Source organism: Drosophila montana, unplaced genomic scaffold (genome assembly GCF_035044405.1).
Source record: "Drosophila montana isolate Dmon_TW-CO22-7 unplaced genomic scaffold, ASM3504440v1 contig_3282_1, whole genome shotgun sequence".
Taxonomy (NCBI): Eukaryota; Metazoa; Arthropoda; class Insecta; order Diptera; family Drosophilidae; genus Drosophila; species Drosophila montana.
The window spans coordinates 102,501-124,134 of record NW_026998166.1 but is presented as its reverse complement, the minus strand read 5'-3'; the positions used below and the strand labels follow the sequence as shown (position 1 = coordinate 124,134).

The 21,634-nt window shown below is 44.2% G+C and overlaps 2 protein-coding genes across 4 annotated transcripts in view; one reads left to right on the top strand and one right to left on the bottom strand.

Annotated features, from left to right (window-relative positions):
• Dhc36C (Dynein heavy chain at 36C) overlaps positions 1–21,634 on the bottom strand; it is a 44,559-nt gene that overhangs the window by 17,963 nt on the left and 4,962 nt on the right. For 2 of the 3 annotated variants that reach the window (XR_010437186.1, XM_064690714.1), the window contains exons 5-20: positions 20,818–21,634; positions 20,640–20,762; positions 20,380–20,533; positions 18,709–20,004; positions 17,969–18,415; positions 16,278–17,905; positions 15,430–16,216; positions 15,172–15,354; positions 14,741–15,087; positions 13,836–14,675; positions 12,897–13,262; positions 8,516–8,803; positions 8,037–8,452; positions 7,797–7,975; positions 5,202–6,578; positions 3,853–4,102 (exon numbers count right to left, since the gene is read on the bottom strand). The exon at positions 20,818–21,634 is cut by the window's right edge and continues 763 nt beyond it. Coding sequence is in view for 2 of the 3 variants with exons in the window: in XM_064690714.1 (XP_064546784.1) it covers positions 3,853–4,102; positions 5,202–6,578; positions 7,797–7,975; positions 8,037–8,452; positions 8,516–8,803; positions 12,897–13,262; positions 13,836–14,675; positions 14,741–15,087; positions 15,172–15,354; positions 15,430–16,216; positions 16,278–17,905; positions 17,969–18,415; positions 18,709–20,004; positions 20,380–20,533; positions 20,640–20,762; positions 20,818–21,634 (9,498 nt within the window). In the remaining variant the exon portion in view is untranslated. Of the gene's footprint in view, positions 1–3,852; positions 4,226–5,201; positions 6,579–7,796; positions 7,976–8,036; positions 8,453–8,515; positions 8,804–12,896; positions 13,263–13,835; positions 14,676–14,740; positions 15,088–15,171; positions 15,355–15,429; positions 16,217–16,277; positions 17,906–17,968; positions 18,416–18,708; positions 20,005–20,379; positions 20,534–20,639; positions 20,763–20,817 lie in introns of all 3 variants that reach the window. The other variant, XM_064690715.1, reaches the window with a different exon arrangement.
• On the top strand, positions 42–3,774 carry LOC135434204 (cilia- and flagella-associated protein 91-like). The gene is made up of 3 exons (XM_064690702.1): positions 42–472; positions 532–769; positions 837–3,774. The coding sequence occupies exons 1-3, from the start codon at positions 172–174 to the stop codon at positions 3,772–3,774; spliced, it is 3,477 nt and encodes a 1,158-aa protein (XP_064546772.1). The 5' UTR covers positions 42–171.

The following is a 21,634-nucleotide window of genomic DNA, read 5'->3' as shown; positions in this document are numbered from 1 at the left end:
AAAGAAAACTTTGTCAAAATTCGACAACGAACGGGACCAAAAACTTCAATTAGTCAATGGCCAACAGACGTGCTTAACACTTAATTGATTATAGCTAGTTATATATTATTTTTGAATTATTTGTGCTGTAAAAAAGCCCCAATTAGCTGGCAAGAAAAAAGTGTACTCAAAATGCCAGGGCAGGAGTCGCAGGAGCAGGACATCATGAATGTGCTGTACGAGGCGCGTCGCATGCGCCGCAGCAGCACCACCTCGGTGCACAGCAGCTCGCAAAAGGTTGAGCAGGTCAAGAGGATTAAGTCCAAGGAACAGCTGCTGGTGGAGCCGCCAAAGCATGCCAAGCGCGTGACCTTTAGCAAGCCGCGTCTTGTGATGCAACCACGGCAAACGACAGTCAAAGAGAGTGAGTCGCAAACGGGCCTCACTTCGTGTTTGATAACCAATCCTGGGCTCGATCCGCGCATAACTGGCGGTAAGCACACAATAATTGACTTTAAGACATTAATCCTATGTCCTTGTCATGTCCTGCAGGCGCCAACAATCCGGCGGAGCGCAGGGTTGGCTGGCTCGCGCGCACGGACAGTGAGTGCCAGTTCAAGGCACCAGGAATTGAATTTCTTACCGAACGCGATACCGATGTTGTCACATTTGAGGTCAAGATGCGGGATTCGGTGCAGAGCGTCCAGGATTATACAACCAAGTGCGATTACTTTCCCAAATATGTGGACAAACGTCGCTTTAAGGATCAGACCACGCAGACACTTTACAGGTAGAGCTAGTTAAATAAACACCAGCTCACAATTAACCCAATCGAATGAAATCCATTTTTAATTCAGGGAATCCTCGGCACAGACCCTTGCCTATTTGCCGGACATTACAGACAAGGAACAGGACGAGCATTTGGAGATATTCAATTTGTCCACACTACTGGCTGGCGATAAGCCACCGGGCCTCTATGAGGTTGAGATCTTGGAGCGTGCCCGCAAGCGTTGGGCCTTCAACAAGGCGCTGAAGACGAACTTCCAGAAGCAGCTGCACGAGGAACGCGAAAGGGCCATCAAAAGCAAATACCGTCCCATATTGGAGGCGTTCGAGTGGGAGCACTGGATGGAGCGCGAGGAGTATATCCAGGAGTGCCAGATGATGCGACTGGAGATAGTCATACGGATGTTTGACAAGCGCGAGAAACAGATGCACAACGCATCCAAGTCACGCATCGAGACCGCCTGCGAGACAATCGAGCAGCGTCGCCAGCATGGTCTCCACAAGAACGAGCTTGAATATCAGCGCGCGTTTCGACGTCTGCAGATTAAGAACGCGGGCATCTCAAGACGTTGGGTCAAACAGAGTCCCATGTATGCACTGGGCTCGCCCTGCTCCGAGTTCTACGGGCCGCTCATACGGCACGGCGTGGATCCGTCGCGTCGCAATTTTGTCGGCGACGGCCGGAAGGCGTTCGATATGCGCATCGATGATCTGGAGAAGCGTGTGAATATGGAACAGCTGGAGTGTCCATTTACCAAGCTCAAGGAATGGTCCAAGCCCAAGGAATATGTCAAGGAATATGAGCAGAACTTCTGCTCCGACAAGAATCTGCAGAAGCTCTACGAATCGCTGAAGAGTCTGCGCTCGCAAGCAACCAAACAAAAGACATCGCCCAAATGCCTGAAGCGTCGTCCGAAACCCGTTTCCGATGTCGACCGATTGACGTACACTGACGATGAGATAGATCCCACCGATTTCTTTGGCAATCGACGACGCACGGATGAGTCGCGAGCCAAGGCATCTCTTCTGCCCGAACAGCAGCTGGCCATACAGCAGCACCTTGGCGACGAGGAGCGGCGTCATCGCCGACCGGAATTGGCCAGAGAGCTGCTCCGTGAGCGGCGAAGCGAGGATCTGGAGCATCTGCTGCACATGTACGAGGGCAGCACCATTGGCTGGATAATGCAATTCCTTTCCGAGGAAATGGAACGTCTCAAGGAGCAGCGCAAGCTGCACTTCTTCTCCATACTCACGCAAAAGGAGCGCTGGCGCCGGGAGGCCGCCGAGGCGGGTCTACGCCAAAAGGAGAACAGCATGCGCTTGCTCTACGAGGACATGTTCCAGCAGAGCAATGTGGTCCACAATGAGATTACCGATGACTATATCAACACGATTCTAACCACCGATATGGCCCACATAGCCGAATGCGATGCGGCCGAAACCGTTGTATCTATGGCCAAGCAAATCGATGCGGATATTCAGCGTTGGTTGGAGAGCTTCAAGGGCGTCCAGACACCGCTGACCTATGGGCCGCTGCGTGAGATGCTGCGCAGCATGGTCTTTCCGGACCTGAGCGAGCTGCTGCTGAAATATGAGAAGATCCTGATCGCAAAATATATTGTGGAGGATGTGCTCTTTGGCCGCATCTGGGACGAGCTGGAGAACTATGATATAGCGAGCACAATTGCGAGCGATCTGATTGATCGTCTGATCGATAATGATCTATATTTCTTTTCCACGGAAAGTGAAAGCGAGCAGCCGAAACGCAACTGCGAGCGTGAGGCGGAGGCCATAATACGGAAAATAATACGCCAGGCGGTGCCCGGCCGGCGCTGGAAGACGGAAACGGAACGCATTATCCATGAGAACTGTGTGAGTCTGTTGGATGATGTTTTCAACAGAATTATGGAGAAAATAGACGCTGATTTGCCACCGGTCGACCCAGTAGAGCTGCAGTTAGCCTATTCCAGACAAGCGATGACGCCCATGGATGATATACGTCACATTACCGAGGAAATGCAAACGGAAAGACACGAACGCAAGGAAATAATTGAAACGGACTCTCAAGTGACATTTTTACGCACCCAAATATTGTCGCTCCTCAAGAAAATGAAGGTCGATAATGTAACCAGAGATCTGTACACCAATGAACAATATCCGGGCGATGACGCAAAGGATGCCACCCATGATACGTTGCTCAAGATGCAGGTGTACGAAACTGTTAAAGCTCAGGAAGGCCCAGACGGTGAAGATATTTTCAGTGTGATCAGCGCATTGGACCTTGGCCAGGAGGATGACTTCAAAATATATCGCAAATCATATAATCATAATGAACACGGCGTATTGACGCAGCGTTTCTCGAGCACATTAACTGATATTGGCATCAAGTTTGAAACGGGTGGCACACAGACACGGAAGGAGGATCAGATCATTGGTGCACTGCATGATTTTGTGGGTGATTTAGTGGGTGATGTCGAGGAGAATACCGAATATGAGGCGGATGACGAGCGCAGCTTGTGGAATCAGGCCACAGGCGGGGGCGAGCGCGAGGGCGAGGATGAGAATGAGAATGAGGAGGAGCAGGACTTTAATATATATGATGGAAACCTTGAAGGCTCGGAGGAATATGAAGAAGAAGAGGAGCACGAGCTACAAGAGGTACGCGAGCGACAAGAGGAACTAGTGTTACAAGAGGAACTAGCGATACAAGAGGAACTAGTGTTAAAAGAGAATTTGGAAGAAGCCTCAGTGGAGGAGGAGAATTTGGAAGGCGATGATAAACAAATTTCGGAAAAAACAGGATCACGAATCTCGCTCCTAATGCCCGATGTCACTGATCAATTGGTTAGAAGCAATACATCCAACTCCTATTTCCAGGGCAAACTCGGATCCGCCACAAAGAGCGGAATGTTCAGCAATTACGAATTGCAAACAGCTGCCGGGGAAGACCACCATCCGGTTAAGACAAAGCTGTCGGTAACGCGCTCTGTACTATCACATCGCGATTAATGTTGTGTAGGCCAATTATTGTTTTAACCACAATTGAAAATTAAAAGTTATTTAGTTGAGTGCAACAAACCAACTTACCCTTGATACCCTTTTTGAGCGTTATCAAGCTGGTGCGTATTGTATTTAGCAGGACATTGAATCGCACCATTTCCTGCACCAGCACCGTATTCATGCTCTGATGATATTTGGTCGGATAGCGTAGGAGTGCCGCCTCCCGGTCGAACAGTTTGGGCAGCTTGTCCAAGATATCGGTGGCCACATTGGTCACCACCTCCTCGGGCGTCAGCGCCTTGGTACCCCCGCTGTCGTCCTGGGAGCCGCTTGTGTCCTTCAATGGCATTTGGTAGAGTGCAAGGTAGGGTGGACAGGTTGGATAATTGGGTAGGGATAGGTTTTCGGGAAAGCGTCGCGACAGCACATCTACATAAACTCTTTGGGTTTTCTCCAGTCTCTAAAGCGCAAGCGTATTAACAAAATCACAAAAGAAAGCTGTCAACAACAAAAAGCGAATGCCCGACATGCTTGAGCTGCAAACAACTTACGCGTTTCTCATTCAGATCCTGTACAGGCAGGCATGGAGCAAATAATGTGTTATTAAAAATCTCAAAGTGTAAAACCCTCTTGATATAAACTTACCCAACGTTCCTTTTGAGCGGCAGTAAGAAATACGAACAAGCAAAAGTTAAGCGAAATATTAAGCACAAGAATGTTTAACGACAAACTAGTTAGATGCGTGGTATTTTTTAAAGGGATCTTAAAAATCTATCTCAAGAATCTTCCAGTCAGGAATAGGGCAGATTATAAGCAACAGACGTTAGTCTCTTCAACAATAGAGCAAATTTTATTGACAAAATTTGGCAATTTAATGTGTGCATCACCACAGCATAAAGGAAGGAGGGAAGGTTGTAGGAGCTAAGGCAGATATTCAAGAGAGCTGACATATAAAATTTGATATTTATATAAATTGCGAGTTTTTTTTAAAGGAATCTTTTAAAAATCTATAAAGAATCTTCCAGTCGAATATTCATTCTTAAATTACTTCCATGTCTCTTGACCGATAGAACAAGTTTTATTGCGAAAATATGGCAACCAAGCTTAAAGGAAGGAAGGTTGTAGGAGTTAAGGAAGATATTCAAGATGTTAAATTTTCCGCTTCGAGAGCTGATATATCAAGTTGGATGTTTAAATAATTTGCAAATTAAACCGATATTTATCGATTGAGTCAGAACGGACAAAGTTATCGATAAGTTAAGCAAACTTGATAATGCATTTGGAAGACGAGGAATATTTCGTATATTCCAAATTTATCTACTATCTCTCGGCGCGCACCCAACGTTACTAACTAATATCTACATGTAACAAACTTTAGTAAAATATCACAGATGTGATAAATGTAGGCCCAAGCGAAAGTACGGCAACGCACATACCTGTGTCAATAGTGTGTGTGAGAGCAACATATCCGTTTCCTGTTGATCCTTCATAATATCCGCATTCGCATGGAAGCCAAAGATGGAGGGTGGCGATATTTGCGGCAATTCGCGCGTAAAAGTTAGATATAATTCGACATCCTTGAACACGGGCACATAATAGTAGCCCGTCTCATCCAAATAGTAGGGTTTCTCCAAATCAATTACAGCCGGGCAATAGAAGCGATCCAGTATAGTCTTCAAAGTGCGACGATCCCAGTCGTCGGTGACACGTCCACCATAATTACACTCGCCGGTAAGATAGCGTAAGGCATCATAATTGACCGTCTCGTACTGGTTGAGGAACATGCGCAACTGCATCAAGGAGATGCGCAGATCCGTCTCGTTGAACTCGTAGGGTATATTCCAGCCAATGGGACCAAAGTAGCGACGCTCCTGGATGACGGCATGGAAGAAGCACAGCGAGTAGATCAGCTGCTTGAAGACGCGCGGCTGTGTGCAGGACTCGTACCACTCCAGATCGCTAATCGGATCGCTGAGCATGGAGCGCGTTATATTGGACCGCAAACCTTTGGGCGGTTCATTGGTCATTTTGATGCCATTCTGCAGCACCACAACCGGAAAATGCTCGGCCGGATATGAGGTGAGCCACAGTCGAAAATCTGGATGCGTTGAATCGGGCAGCAAATTCTCGCAGACCTTCTCCAGTGATGGCATAAAACTTGCGGCCAAATGACAGTTCTGTAGGACCACCCAATTGCCCAGCTTGACGCCCTCATCGATCATCTTAATGGCAATGGGACCCTGTCCCTGGCCCAGCGACAAGGAGAACAAACGATTCGTGCCAAAGCCCTGATCCTCGGCAAATTTCAACAGCGTGGCCGTCGGATCCGAGCCGGGTGTCAATATAAATATCAAGGGCACACAGCAATGGGAATCGCCAAATGAGGCCATCAAATCGAATTGCGGCGGATCCACGAATCGTTGACCCAGCTCACCGGCCACAAAGTTCAGGACAGCTGGCACCAGTTTATCCGGCCGAAAGACGCGCAGCAGCAACAATTGCTGGAATACGCTTAAGCGCTTTGACCACGCACTTGGTATGTCCTTATTGTCCTGCGGTGTTTTCGAGTCAAAGAACATCTTCCAAGCGGCCGAATTGTCGGTGAAATCTTCGCGTAGTCCTTTAAAGGCTGAAAGACTCGTTAAACGGCAGCATTCATCCCAATTTTGTACGCCCAGCCAGGCAGCTGGATTTTTATACGGATTCTCGAGGCCAATTCCGCCAGTTAGCAGGAACATCCATTCAGCATTGTCAATCAAATTTTCATGCTTCATCAGATTGATGTTCAATATGAGGGAGAACAAGAGCTTATCCTGTCATGAAGCAGACATTTTATTAGTTTTTTTTTTTATTTCATATTTTCGGACGCATTAAAATGGGCTTTCAAATGGGGTTACATAAGCAATCAAGCCAACACGACTACAGATACCGTTTCACAATTTCATTTTTCATCATTTCATATTTTTTTCACAAGAAAATTAAAAGCCAAGGATCAAAGGGGAGCTTATGCAGCAAGGGCACATAGCATAATTGACTGAAAACATCATCAAGCCAAAAAGGACCTGGTTGATTTTTCGCTCTTCGTTCACCCCGCTTTGATTCCAACGAGGTTACAATATTATTCCCTCAGTGAAAGTGGCACAGTGGACAGAAAATGAGTCCCTGATTAGCAAAAGATGCTACGGTTCGTTTTTATCTTATTGTGACCAACATTTTTAAGTTGTTGTTGAAGATGGATAAAAACTTATCGACGAGTTGGCAGAGCTGGCATATAAATTGTAAAACCCAAATTTAACTCTAAAATGCACTTCTATGATAATAAATCCTACTTCTTGTCAAATTTTTAACTGGCAGTTAAGCTCAAAAGTACGCAAAATTGAATTTAACAAATAGTTAAGATGGGAAGACAATCTTAAACAAAAGGTTGACAACTTTGTTATTGCTTGTCAAAGTCACTGTCAGCTTTGATTTGTGCTATAAATACGTTTATTTAAATTATCTTAAATATAACTAGATAAAAAGGCAGTTGTCAACTTTAACAGGCAGATAAAGAGTCACATTATAAAGTTATATGAAGTAGTTAAAGTAAGAAAATCTATTAGGACAAGCAGTAAAAGTGATTTGTCAACTTTGCCATGAACATGAGGTTGACCTCTCGAACAAAAGTAGTGTGTAAAAATAGATACTTGTTAAATTCCACTGTGCGAAGCACACGCACCTGGCACACAGCATTTACTGCGTGCTGTCAATTGGAAGTGGCGGCGAGGCACAAGCCCTTAAAGCCGATGCTAAGGAATTATTATAACGCAGTGAAGCGCAACGATACGCAGCCACAAAGAAAATCAAGCGCGCCCAGTAAAACGCATCAAATACAACGCAATGGGATTATATCGCAATTATGACACACACCCACACACACAAGGCCCACAACAAAACAGGAGGGATAGGGGAGGGGAAAGTTGATGGATCCAGCAGTGACCCCAGCTGAACTAACGTTTGATGATAATTGGCATTGGAGCTGAAGTACTTACACGCTCGAAGAGACTGCGGCAGATGTTGACGTACAGGCTATAGGTGAAATGATTGCGCAAGTCCTTTAGACGTGCCTCGATATCATCGACCTTTTCCGTATTATCAATGGAGGACATGTACAAATTGACAAACCAAACCAAACTGTACTGATACATGGGATCAATATTGGCCAGATCCACTGTGGAATAACAAAAAAAATGTTAAAGAGAGTTCACTCTATTAACTAACAGTTAGTTTACCTATGGTAAAGAACAGAATTGTGGAGTGTTCCGCTATGGGCACATAGCTGAGACGCGCCAAATCGATCTGTTTTTCGGTGGCCTCCGTAATAATCTGCTTCTCGCTAATATCATTGGCCAGAGCTTTGGCTGAGCTCAATATTTGGACCGCAGTTTCATCCTCCAATATATTCTCGGCCGAGGAGAGCACCTCCAATATCTGATCTTCGGTCTCTTTCAGCATACGCTTGTTCTCAGCGCCCTGTACGATGAGATTATTCTTTTCCGCCTCCAAATCGGGTCGTTCTCGAGCCACGGTTATGCCCAGCAATTGATCCTGTAAGCCCTGCGTGGTGATCATGAAATTCAATAAGGTCACCTTGACCGCCACCTCGGGCAAATAGTGGGGATTTCTTAGTTTGGTTGTCATATAGAATCTGTTACGGCAAATAAGGAAATCAATTTTATAATATGATTTTTTATGTTCAAAATTATATCACCTGAAGCTATAGTTATACTCAATAACCGAATCGCCCAGCTTAATGCACATGGTGCCGCCCTGTTTGAACAGTTGCTTCAGCAATATGGCCTCCAGTATGGGATCCAGCTCCTCGCCAATGTTTTCCAGCAGCACGGGCAAACCAAATTGTATGGCATTCTCCAGCACACGCGTATAATCCGCCTGATTCAATCGTATAACGCACAACTTGTTGTTCTTCTCATAATTCTTAATCCATTTATTGGCCTGTCCCTGCGGATCAATCATCAGCGGCCAGCGGCGCGCATTCCTATAAAGAGATGAAACAAATTAAATTATATAAAACAGAAAAAATATTGCACTAGCATTGCGATTAAATTTCTCATCAAATTATTTAAATATTTAGCGAAAATAAGGGCAGACTTTGAAAATGTAAATTTGACTTTTAAGCAGCTTAAATTTCCACTTTATTTTGTTGAATTTTTGTATATTTGGATTAGTTTTGAGTACCTCTTTATTTTATATTTTGAGTGCGCAAAATATCACAAGCTCTCAATATTTAATGGGCGTAAGTATTGTTATGGAAATTATAAATATTATATTAAAAATAAAATAATGAAAAAGCCAGAAAAAGGGCGATAAATACATATCAAATATATAATATATATAGGCACATGTACATGACATATATATAGGAGTTTATATGCCCATACGATAACTCACAGATACATATTTAAAGATACAATAGGCAAATACAACAACAAGAACATCGAGAAATGGGCTCCTGGCAACGCGCTGGCTGCAGCACATGACAAATTCACACCGAACACAAATTTGTTCATGCGAATGAATGAACATTTTTGTAAATTGAAAACTTGATGAATGAAAAATATTTGATGCAAAAACAAAGGAGCCAATTTCAAGCGCTCCCGCAGAGAGTTTGAGTCCATGAAAAATGTCAGCGAATAAATGCGCATACAACATGCCAAACGAACAACTACACGAGTGTATATACATATATATACATAAACATATATATGTTTCGAGCTGGACACACAGCCCAACACAATGTATTCTAGAATGCAGAAATGAATACGCAAGAGTGTCAAAGTCGCGACTGAACGACTGACAGATACCCTACTACAATATATATTTCGTAAGGGCACAAATAAACTTCATCAAAAATAAAAGCTGAGCTTTTCCATAGTTTCCTTTTTTTAAATCGAAGGTGATCTAATTTTCTAGAGCATCAAAAGCTACGTGAATTAAAACGAAACAAGGGCAAAATATTAAAATGTCCAAGTTCGAGCCCGGAACTTAAATAAAAAATTAATTTATTTCCAGCAATCAGTCTCCTTCCGACTATTACATTTAAAAGCCAAACTAACCACTTTTATGCAGTTCTTTATATTTACAGGGTATTAGAAAGTTTGTGGGAGCGAGCTCAGTAGGCAGTTAAAATGTGAAAAGTTACCAGAGTTCAAAAAACACCACAAGGAAGAACATTGAAAACGCCAAAGAGAGAAGCAAACAATACGAAAAAGAATATGCAAAAAATTATTATAACAATGCAAATGCAATAAAAGGAAAAAAAAACAGAATTGACAACAAAAGGAATCTTTTAGTAAATCACAAAAATTGTACACAGCTGCGGGTGGGTTTACACTTGGTTCGTTTCAATTGAAATGAAAATATGCTTGCCCAAAAGCTACAAAAGCTCAAATCGAAACACTTTAAGATACTTTTGGGCAAAACGTTCTGCCTGCTTAATATGCAAATCTCCAAAAGGCAATTCTCTCCCCTGTCCAAATTAACATTATTTAATCAAACATTTATGCAAAGAGACATGACCCGAACCGGACCCACAATGAACGACTCCGCACCTGCTACCCCAAATTAGCAATTGGCGAAGCGGGCTACGCACCATGTGGGCGACGTGTCGACCCAATAAAACAACAGTAAGGGCTAGAGAAACAAGTAAGAGTGCTCGAAAGTGCTCCGCTGGGAAATACCCTGTGCAAAACTTTAAGAAGCTATATAGGCCTCAGCAGCAGCACCAATGATATATTCCCTATTAAATAATATCCTCATGTATTGATCGATTGCTATGAAGGCTCTAGGCTCTAAACAAAGACAATTTAATATGTTTAAAGAGTACGTTACTTATATACCAAAAGTTAAGTCTCTAAATTTAAAATATTTTTTTAATTTTATGGTAAGGGGAGAGGGGTATCCAAAAAGTTAAATATTCTAGGCCTATGGGAATTGAATGAAAACCTGCAAGATCAGATAGTCTCTCACCTCCATCGATATGTATGTATAAATAAAATTGGGAACTTATAATCGATATGTATCGATAATTATCGAGCATTTGAATTAGATAATAATCGTCGTAGTCATAAGTCATGCATAAAGACAGATTGACTCCATCTAATCAAGAGTATCAAGAAAATAATCTCTCACCTCCATCGATATGTATGTATAAATAAAATTGGGAGCTTATAATCGATATGTATCGATAATTATCGAGCATTTGAAATATATAATTATCGACGTAGTCTTCTAAGTCAAGCATAGATACAGACTGACTCTGTGGATCCATCTGCTCAAGAGTATATAGACTTTCTTCTGTCTGTTACACATTTTGGCACAGCCTCATTATGCCCTTTCTGTTCATTCTTTAAAGGGTGTTTAAAGACAAAAAACAAAAACTAAAACAAAATACAAGTTCATTCGTCTTGTGTCCTGCAGCTAGTAACTAGTGGCGTCTGAGCAAATCCCAACATCATTCATTTGCCATGTCCATGGGTAAAAATTAAACGTAATGCGCCCGGAGAGCACATTAATCAATTGCTTATCCTTTGTGCAACACGGTGGCGGTGGTCGTGGCGGTGGCGGTGACTGTGGCTCACACCTCAGGTATTTTGGGCATGCTCCAAATTACTTTGAACACTCGGCGAGGAAGCAGCCAGGAATTTTCTTTATTAAATCGACATGCGACATGGAGTGGCATGTGGCATGTGGCATCGCGACGTATCGCCCTTTCGGTGGAAACTCACCAGATGCGTAATGCTCTAACACACGCATCAAACATGAAAATTCTTTGCCCTGCGCGCCTCCCACTCCCCTATTATCAGCCCTTACGTTTTGGTACGTTCTTGTACCTTCAGCTAAAGCAACCACCGGAGCATGCGGTGCTCCTGTGCCTGGGCAACATGCGGGCGCCTCAAACACACACACAAACGCAACACCCCAACCCTGCAGCATCCGGTACTGTTCTCACACTCGCCACGCCACGCTAAGCTGCATATCTTTAATTTTCTTAATATGCGTGAATTCTAACATTTTATGTTTTGTAATTAGAAACAAGAAAGAACAGTTAAATGCGGTATGCCGAAATTTAATACCCTAGCGAAAACCATTAATCAAATTTGCGCTCGTGCCAGCTTTATAATAACGGCTTCTAATCTTAACTAAGCTGTATAAAACTCTAGGTAGCTGGTAGCTTGATCTTTGATAAGAGTTTTTTAGTAAGAAAGTTTCGGGTACAAATCTCAGAATTGTACTTTAATATTGTTTATCTTAATCAGAGTAATGAAATATAAAGTTAAATTGATACTAATACTTTTTAACAATAATGATGATAATGATAATGAAAAATAAAAATGAGTTATTGTACTAATAATAATAATAATTATAATAATAATAAAAAAAAAATAATAATAATAAAAATAATAATATTGATATTGATAGTGATAATAATAATACTAATAAGACTAATACTAATAATACTAATACTAATCATAATACTAATAATAATAATAATTATAATGATTAATAATTAATATAGCAATATTGTTATGATTGTAACCTTAAAATAATAATAATTATTATTATTAATTATTTTTATTATTTGTAACTAATGCGAATATTTGTAGTGAAAAAAAAATAGGTTTGTCAAGGTTTGGGCATTATGCCTGCTTAAAGGCATACATACTTGGTGACAAAATCAATAATATCCACAATAAGGGCATATTAAAATGTGAAAAATGTGCTTCTGACAAGCGTTCAGCTCTAATTAGCGTTTTAGGTTGTTTAATTGAACAAGTTTATTGGCTGACTGAGCCACAGCTGTTGCTGCGCAGACTAATGAAAGTCTTCGCATAAAGCTCTCTGCATCGATTTGTCAGCTAATGACTTTGTGGGGCGGCATTCGCCTGGTTGTACAGTGCTGCCCTTTCCCAAAAACTTTCTCTATTCCATTTTAATGCCCACATCCGTTTCAATTTTAAGAGATATTAGTTTTACCTTAAATCCTGCCCATATTGACACCGCAGCTAACTTCATTTAAACTTTCAAAGCTTAGTTCAAAGTGGGTAGAAAAAAAGAGAGAGAACACTTACTTCATCATGATGGCGCTCTCAACGGAAAATGCATCCGTGGGCAATCCGCATATATTCCAGAAACGAATCTCGACCGGTTCGCCCAAAACAATGGCCAACTGAAAGTCCGGCGAGCAGGTAACTCCATAATCCAGACACTTCACAACCCATTTACGAATTTGCGTAACACGGAAATCAATGGTGAATGGTCCCAAATAGGAAACGACACCTGACGAAATGAGCACATCGCCCGTTACACTCTTAAAGCTCCCCTGCAGCATTTTGGCCGTTTCGGACCAACGCGTCCGCTCGCCGCCCAAGCCAGAGATGAGCTCCTGGGCACGCTGCAATTTCTTTGTACAAGCTTCATGCTCCGACAGAAGAATACTATAAGAAAAGAAAAAACAATTTTTAGTTCATATCTAATGTTATGGCAAAGAAAGGTTCGGTTTACGGTTCACGAACCAGCTCGTGAAACTCGAACATTGATTTTGGTTCCATTTTTAAATTTTAATGAAAAAAATGTTGTATAATTTACAAATGCCCGTTGTACTGAAAATATTGCAAGCCGTAAATATTTTCATATACCAGATGCGGGCTATATTCAATCAATCCCAAAAGGGGTATTAGATATATTCAATATTTGGGGCCAAAATAATTATTATTTTGGCAGTAAGTATTCTGTTAAGTCGAACTAAAAACCAAACAAAATGTGGTTTACGATTTGGTTCAAAATAATGTAAATATGTAATTCCTGGTTGGAACCAGTTCATTTCAGAATATGTTATGCCTGCAAATCGAACAAAGTTTTGAGAGATTCGGATAATAGGTTCGAGCCTTACTTCGTATAAATTGTTTTTAATTTTATATAACATTTCCAATTCAGGTTCGGGTTCAGGAAAACTTTGGAATTGCGGCCGTGAACCGAACTGGTTCGCAGCCCGTCTTGTTGCTACTCACCCATATTGTCGCAACTGTTCGTCGAGAATCTTTTGAATGGCCGCCAGATTCGCTTCGACGCGGGCCAGTTGGGCCAATTTTTCGTTGAGCAGTTTCATGGCCGCATTGTAGTCGGCCTCGGCTGCAGCCAAGGCAATTTTCTTGGGCGCCACAACTTTGGCAACGACATCGTATTTGGACAGAGCAATGACCCAGCGGCAGAGACCTTCACAAGCCGTGGATGCCATCTTGATCTTTTCGGGATCGAAGGCCTCATTGGTGAGAATGCGCTGTTGCAATTTCTTCATGACCTCCGGCGGTATGTTGTCCTTGTCAAAGTTGAGCAAGCTGTCCAGGAACTTCATGTCGCTGAGCACACGCTTTGACGGACCCCAGTAATCCTCGACAGTGCCCAGACCACTCGGATTTGGCACCTTGTCGGGCTTCATATCCTTCAGAATGCAAACGGCTTCCATAACGATGCGCACTCCAATTGGCGGACTCTTCATGGTCTTCACCACAGCAATATCAGCGGTGGTCAGTGTGTTCAAGGCTGATAGGGCGGCCTCCAGAATGGGCAACGCCTCGCCCAATTTGGCATCGCATTCATCTTTGATCTCTTGGGCAACAGCTGCCTGCACCTTGGCCGCCTGCTCATCCTCTTTGACCATTTCCCGCTGCTCGGCGGCAATTTTACTGTCCGCCGTCACCTTGGCCACCTGCTCGGCTACAATCTCGGAGGCCTCCTTTAGCTTTGGCTCCAGTGCCTGCAACTGCTCCTGCATGACGGCCACCTGCTGTGCGGCAATATCCAGCTGCGAGATGCCCGTCAAATAGCGATTCCGATTCATGGTTATATTGCTAAAAGGTAAGATATTATGAGACTTATAATTTTATCGTAGTCAACTCTCTGGTTTTTCACCCACTTTCTCTTTTGGCTAAGCAATGCCTTAAAGGTCTGTATCAGTTCCAGATAGGATGTAGGCGTCACATAATTATAGCGATGCAGTCGTCTAAAGAACTTGGCCGACAGCTCCTGTGTGGATGTATGGAACTCCATGCACATATCGATGGCTGTTTTGCGCTCCAGGGCAGTCAGCTCCTCGGCGGCCAGGAAACGTGTGGATACCGCGAGCAGAGCATCCTCCGGCCAGGGTTGGAACCAATCAATCGTACAACAATTGACAATCGAGGGGAATTTCCGTATACGATTACGCAGGGCATCGCCAATCGGCGACATGGCCAGGACAATGTGAAGTTGATCCTTGCACGTCTGCATGAAAAATGTGGAAAAACCAAAGGGTAATTAGTTTAAGATGAATGTTAAGTTTAAATGGTATTTAATTATAGCTCCCACCGTAACGAAAAAGTTAAATAGGGCAACGGGACTGCCATCAGTTTGTACGGCCTTGTCGCGCTGTTTGTCGATTTGTGCCATCTTTTCGACCACCTCGATTTTCTCCTCGTTGGAGAACAGATTGGGCACCTCGCCGGAGTTTAACAGATTGTTGATATCCTCCAGGAAAGATTCGTCTTTGATCTAAAAGTCTTCAAGACATTAGCAAAATGCAAAAGCCAAAAAGTGCGACCCAGCTATTAAAGCTTAAGCGCCCACCTGAACGTCCGTAAAGAGGAAAACGCCGTGCATTTCAGAGGCACCAATTTTACGTAATATGGATTTGATATCCTCATGATACTCATACGGACCATACAATCGAGTTATTTCCACTTGAAAGAGCTCATAGTCGCATATATGCGAAGCCAAACGAGTCAAGCTCTGACGCCCGGAGCCGCCGACACCGATGAGCAGAGCATGACTACGTGGCTGCTTTATGATGCGACATATGCGCGATAAATGTTCGATGGCAAAGCGGAAAAGTACCAGATTCATTGGTTTCTTGGACATATTATTATATTCAACTAGATAGGCCTCCACAACGACGCGCAACTCCTCGACATCCTGCACCTCAACATAGTTCTTGGTATCCGCTTTCGGATTGGTAAAATCGCAATAGATCAATTGTCGGAAATCGGACTCTTCCAGTTTTTTGCCCTGACCCACAAAGCGTGCAAACAGACGCGACGCATCGAGATTAAAGCAATCCTGCACAGTGGCGCATAGTTTCCCAAATAGCCAGGTACGATCCGCATCCTCGACCAAACGATCGCCGTAGACGCGCAAAACCTCATGCACCCACAGCCTACGCATCGAGTTCATATCCTCCGTGGCCTCCGGCACCGAAAGAAGAACACCTTGTATAACACGCGAAAAGTCACGCAAATTGAACAGATAATGCGATTTAGCTGGTGTGGGCAAAAGATTCAGCTTGGCATCATTGTAGACGCTCAATGTGGCATTGACAATCTCATCGATGCACGGATCAAACTCCTTCGAGAAGCCGCTGTCATTAGTTAAGAGAATTTGGATTAAGTTGAATAGGCAATTAAATACACCCGACTCACCGCGCATCCAAATGCCAGAGCACAATTTTGCCAAAGATGGTGGTCATAATATCATCATTGAAATCATCGATGGATACCACATTAAAGAAACGCTGAAAGCGTGGCGTCACCGTATTGCCCGTCGCCGGTGGACCCATAGCGGTAATCATTTGCAAATCAATCAATTTCATGGGCACAATATTCTTGCGATCGTACCACATCATATGATCCAGCATCATGCGCAGCAATTCAATCGGCGGCTGGGCGCCATAGTTCTCCTTCAGTGGCATGGAAACATCATCTACAAAGATGACAAAGCGACTATTTAGAGGTGGCCCAAAGACGCCCTTGCGTCGCTTGTCCAGCTTGGACATGATTATGTCCTGCGTCTGATTAGCCGATGTCTGTGCCGAGAAACTGATCAACAGTGGCTTGTACACACTCAAATCCATTTTCTTTAGCATATAATCTATCACATAGACACTCTTGCCGGTGCCCGTGGGTCCCACCAGCATCAGCGGCTTGCCATGTCGCACCAACAGATCCAGGACGGCTGCAATGCGCACACTCTCGTTCGTCTGTATGATAATCTGATTAACTGGTATGTCGCGTGGCAGCGGTGGTGCGGAATTGACATCATCCTGCCAGGGCTTCCATTTGCCTTTGCCCTCCTTTATGTAGCGATAGTCAAAGACTGAACCATGTTTGGGTATGGGAAATATGAAAGGTTTCGCCAGCGGCTCTACATATAAATCCTCTGTAACGCCATAGGCATCATATAGGCTCTGTGGAAAGGTCTTCTCCATAAGCGCACGAAAGACTATATTAAATTTGTCCCGGCTCTCGGCGGTTAGGGAACCGCCAAGTGACCAAATCGCTGAGAATAGGAAAATGCCTTCGGTTTGTGCGCGAAAATCCAAATCAGATATGTTTGCCACATATTTCTCGTCACGGAAATCATCAATGTAGCACTCAAAGAAATTCATCAGACTAACCATCAGATTGGTGTCCGAGGTGGGGGCAATTTCGCGCAAGCCCTTGCGCACCACGTGCAACAGCAGCGGGCAGAAACGTGAAATCATCGATGAGATCAGATGTTTGCTTACGCTGTGAAAAGCAGCGGGCAGAGTATTCTTCCAGGAGGTCACCAGCGGTTCCCAGCCCAGCGAGCTGGGCTCCAAATAGATCATGCCGCAACGCGAAACGGTAGCCGGTGAGGCCACCTCCAGATCCATAGGCTCAAATATGAGATTCGTGGTATTCGAGAGCTGTATAATCTCACCGGACATAAGGCACAATTTCTTATTATCATCCAGCACAGTGTTCATGTTCTCAATCCAAATGGCATCCACGGGCCCATCAAATATTAGCCACTTGCGATCGGGCGTATCGGAGACGGCAAAGATGCGATAATTGACAGCCAAAATGCCATCGCTCCACTCATGAGAAACGGCATCGAATTGGCCATAAAGCTGGCCCATGGTTATGGCCTTCGGATTGATTATAGTGTATATAGCACCATTTTCGGAGCCATCCTTTTTCTCCATGCACTCCAGCGCCTCGGCAAGTACGCGATAGGTTGTGCTCTTGCCGCCAAATGGATAACCCACCAGCATCAGACCATGACGCACCACAATCATCTCGTAGAGCTGCAGTCGAAGGGAATAATTAAAGAGAATATATATGGACTATTATATGAAGTATCTGCCCACCTGTTGCACCTTCTCCAGGACAAACGGTGTGCATTGTTTGTTCTGCCTTTCGCAGGCCATTTGCGTGCACTCATTGAAGAGCACGTAGTCCGCCTCAGGCAGTGTGACGCCCGGGAACAGATCGGAGGTAATGCCCTGGAATAGCGGTATATCCTGATTCAAGAACTTGGGCAAATTGACATCCTTAATGGAGCGCAACACCAGTATATCCTCATTCTCATCGCGATAGCGCAACTTCAAGGCGCCCGCCGCCTTCAGCACAGATTTGACAGCTCGCATACCATAATCATAATGGCACTGGGTACTAAGCTGTTCCGAGCACAGGCGATACGTGGCCACAATCTTGACAGAAAGCGGCTTGGCCGTTAGGAAACCATACGAGTAAAGTTCAATTTCGGAAATTAAGGCATAATCCGGCACCATCATAGCCACAGAGCGGAAGAGAGCCTAAGGGCAGAGAACGTAAAAATATATATTAAATGTTGTTATCATATAATTTGTTTATGATAATTGTAAATTTAACATAAGATACTCCCAACCGTCAAAAAGTGTGCAATTAAAAAGCAAATGAACTATTTCAAAATTTAAGATTTTTTAAAGTTCCTATTTCATACTAAATTAAATCAAATTACAATAAGCCTAATTAATCCATATGCAATCTATTCACTACACTTAATCTTACCCTTCATTTAATACCCTTAAAGTTATTTTTTTCTATTTTCTTAAAGCTTTAAGCTTACCTTTAGATTATCAGGCAACTCGGATCGTCCCGCATAGCCGGGATTCATTGTGATGAAGACCGCACAAGTGGGATCCAGCGTTAAGGTTGTGCCCTCAAACACCAATGTGGGTAAGCCCGAGTTAATGCCACGCTGTATGGTGAGAATCTGTTGTGCGACCACAGACAACACCTCCAGATCAATACGATTGAACTCATCAAAGCAGGACCAGGCGCCGCATGAAGCCAATCCCTTAAAGAATTTGCCCAGCGCCAGATAATCCAAGCCGTCGGAGCAATTGAATACGACACACTGCTTGGCGACGGCCTTGGCCAAATCTTTGGTAGTCTCCGTTTTGCCAGTGCCAGCCGGCCCCTCCGGTGCGCCGCCCAAATGCAAATTCAGGGCGGCAAACAGCGTGCGATAGCAACGATCTGTCAGCGGAGTGACCACCAGTCGTGTCGTATTGCCCAGATACTCATAGCCATAGGGCAGGGAGCAGTTGATCATGCGCGTATCCAGGTTGTTGTCCTCCCAGTAATAGCGCAGCTGGCATAACCACTGAAAGTCCTGCAGGTCTTCCACCTCCTTGGCCACAATTTCGGCAAGCACATCGCGTGCATGGACATCCAGTACGACCAAGGCGCCCAATGTTATGCGATTCTGTGTGTTGAGATCACCGCGCACCAGATCGACAATTTTCATAATTTGATTCATGCACTTTTGCAGATACTTGGCCAGATTCTCTTTGGGCGTTTCGCTGACAAAGCATTCGGTTATCTCCAGTGTCCAATAGGTCAACGATATGGACTGCACAGTCTGACCCGGCCATGTGAGTACCCAAATGCTGCGCTGCATCTTAACGTAGCTGTAGAAGGCTTCGGATATCTTTTGATGAACACTTTTTTTCATGTCGATTTCAAGCTCCAGCAGCCATTTCTCCACCTGGCCACGCGCCTTGGCCGTGGATATGACATCCGCCAGAATGACCTCTTCACGCTCCGAGGAGCGCATGGCGATAACCTCCAGTTCCTCGTTGAAGTTGAGCGTGCTCATGCCCTCGAAGCACTTTTTGAGATGCGGCTGTACGCGTGTCGGATCCTTCGTTTCCGACAGAATCTCGAGCAGTTCATCATTGGACAGAAAGAAGAAGCGTGGGAAGTACAAGCGCTTCTTCTCCAAATAAGCATTGAGACCCTTCTGGATGATCTCCAGCAAAAAGTACGCCTTCTTCAATTTGTCGTTCATCTTGTCAATTTGAACGACGGTCAGCACACGCGGATCCGAGGCCACCTGCTTCATCAGCTCCTTCCAAATCTGTCAAGGTGCAGGAATAGACATTCAGTTAACCACAGTTGAAAACTTAAACCTATTAAACAAGCTGAAGTGCTCTAATCGATACCGACTAGTATATACCCTGTAAACGCAGCTTTTAAAATTTCTTTGATATGGTCAAGAAGACTTCCAAAAATCGATATTTATCGATAATGAAACTTGCTGCACCAGAATTTATATTCCTTTTATCAAGCACCTCAAGGAACTAGATCTGAGCTTATACAGACAGAAGAATATGACTATATCGAATATACTGCTCAGCTGATCAAGAATTTATATGCTTTAAGCAGCTCGTTAGATACTTCCATTTGCCAATTTACTAATTTTTTATGTTTGCAGGGTATACAAATAACGCACCTTATCCACCGCACTGAAGCGACGTCCCTCCTCGGGCATTTGTTGCTGAATATCTGGACTGCTGAATATAGGCTCCAAATACATCCAGGTGGCCTGCACGCGCAGCCATTCGTCCAGAATTTCCTGCAACAGCATAAGCTTCGCCTCCCACTTGCTGCAAGTGCACAACGAGAATTAGTAAGACATGTGGATGAGTGCGCGTGTGATTGGCGTTTGCCTGGCATTGACAAGTGCTGAACAAACGCTGGGAGTGTACTCACAGTATGTCCGCCTCGAATGGCTTGATGTAGGGTGAACTCTTCATTGTCTGCGTCTTGATGATTTGATCGTCCAGCAGTATTTGTATGTCATCCACGGCAGACAGCTTGAAGGTACCAGAATCCCTGCGAAAGACATTTCAATTAGGCGACAGCCATAGATGTGGCTAAATGTACATACCTGTATGGCGATATGGAGAACTCGACGCCCTCCCATTCGTTGGCCATTTTGACCATGGCCTTTTCGAGATTGTTCTCCTTGGTGGCGCTCTCCGAAATAGCCTCAAATTTGGGCACATACTCATCCAGCTGATATTCGATGATCTTCTCCAGCGTCAGCTCGGGCGACACCTTGATGGGGAAGCCAATTATTTCGGATACTTGTTCCCAATGGCGCGCCTTCATGCCCGGATTGCCCAGGGTGTTAATGATAGGCATATGTCCGCGGAAGAGCTCAATTTGCTCCTTCACATCCAATATGAGCTGCATGGTAGTGGGATGTTCGCCCATTTGCTTCTCCAGCTTCTGGATGATGCGATAAAAGTTGGCCACATCCTGATCAATCTCATCCGGATCAAAGGAACCGACTTGCGAGTACATCCACAGCTCCCACTTGTCAATAAAGTCCTGACCGGCATCAAAAAGATTTTTATAGGGCTTTAGCTGATCGTGCGCCTTCTTTCGCACCGGATATTGCGACAGATCCCAACCGTAGGCGGTCTCCTCCTCATTTATCTGATCGATGGTCTCCATGGCATTTACCAGCCGCTGATCCAGCAAAGCGGCACGTTTCTTATACTTGGACAGCTGTTTGATATCGCCCCAAGTATCGTAAAGCTGGACCTGGTCGTAATAGTTCTGCAGCTCGCGACGGAACATCTCGATGCGCTTCTTGAGCAGCTCCTGGTACTCGATCATCTTTTCGGCAATGATAAGGCGATGTTGATCAAACACCGAGGCCAGTTTCAAATACCATTGAAAGGTGTTGCTATTATTCT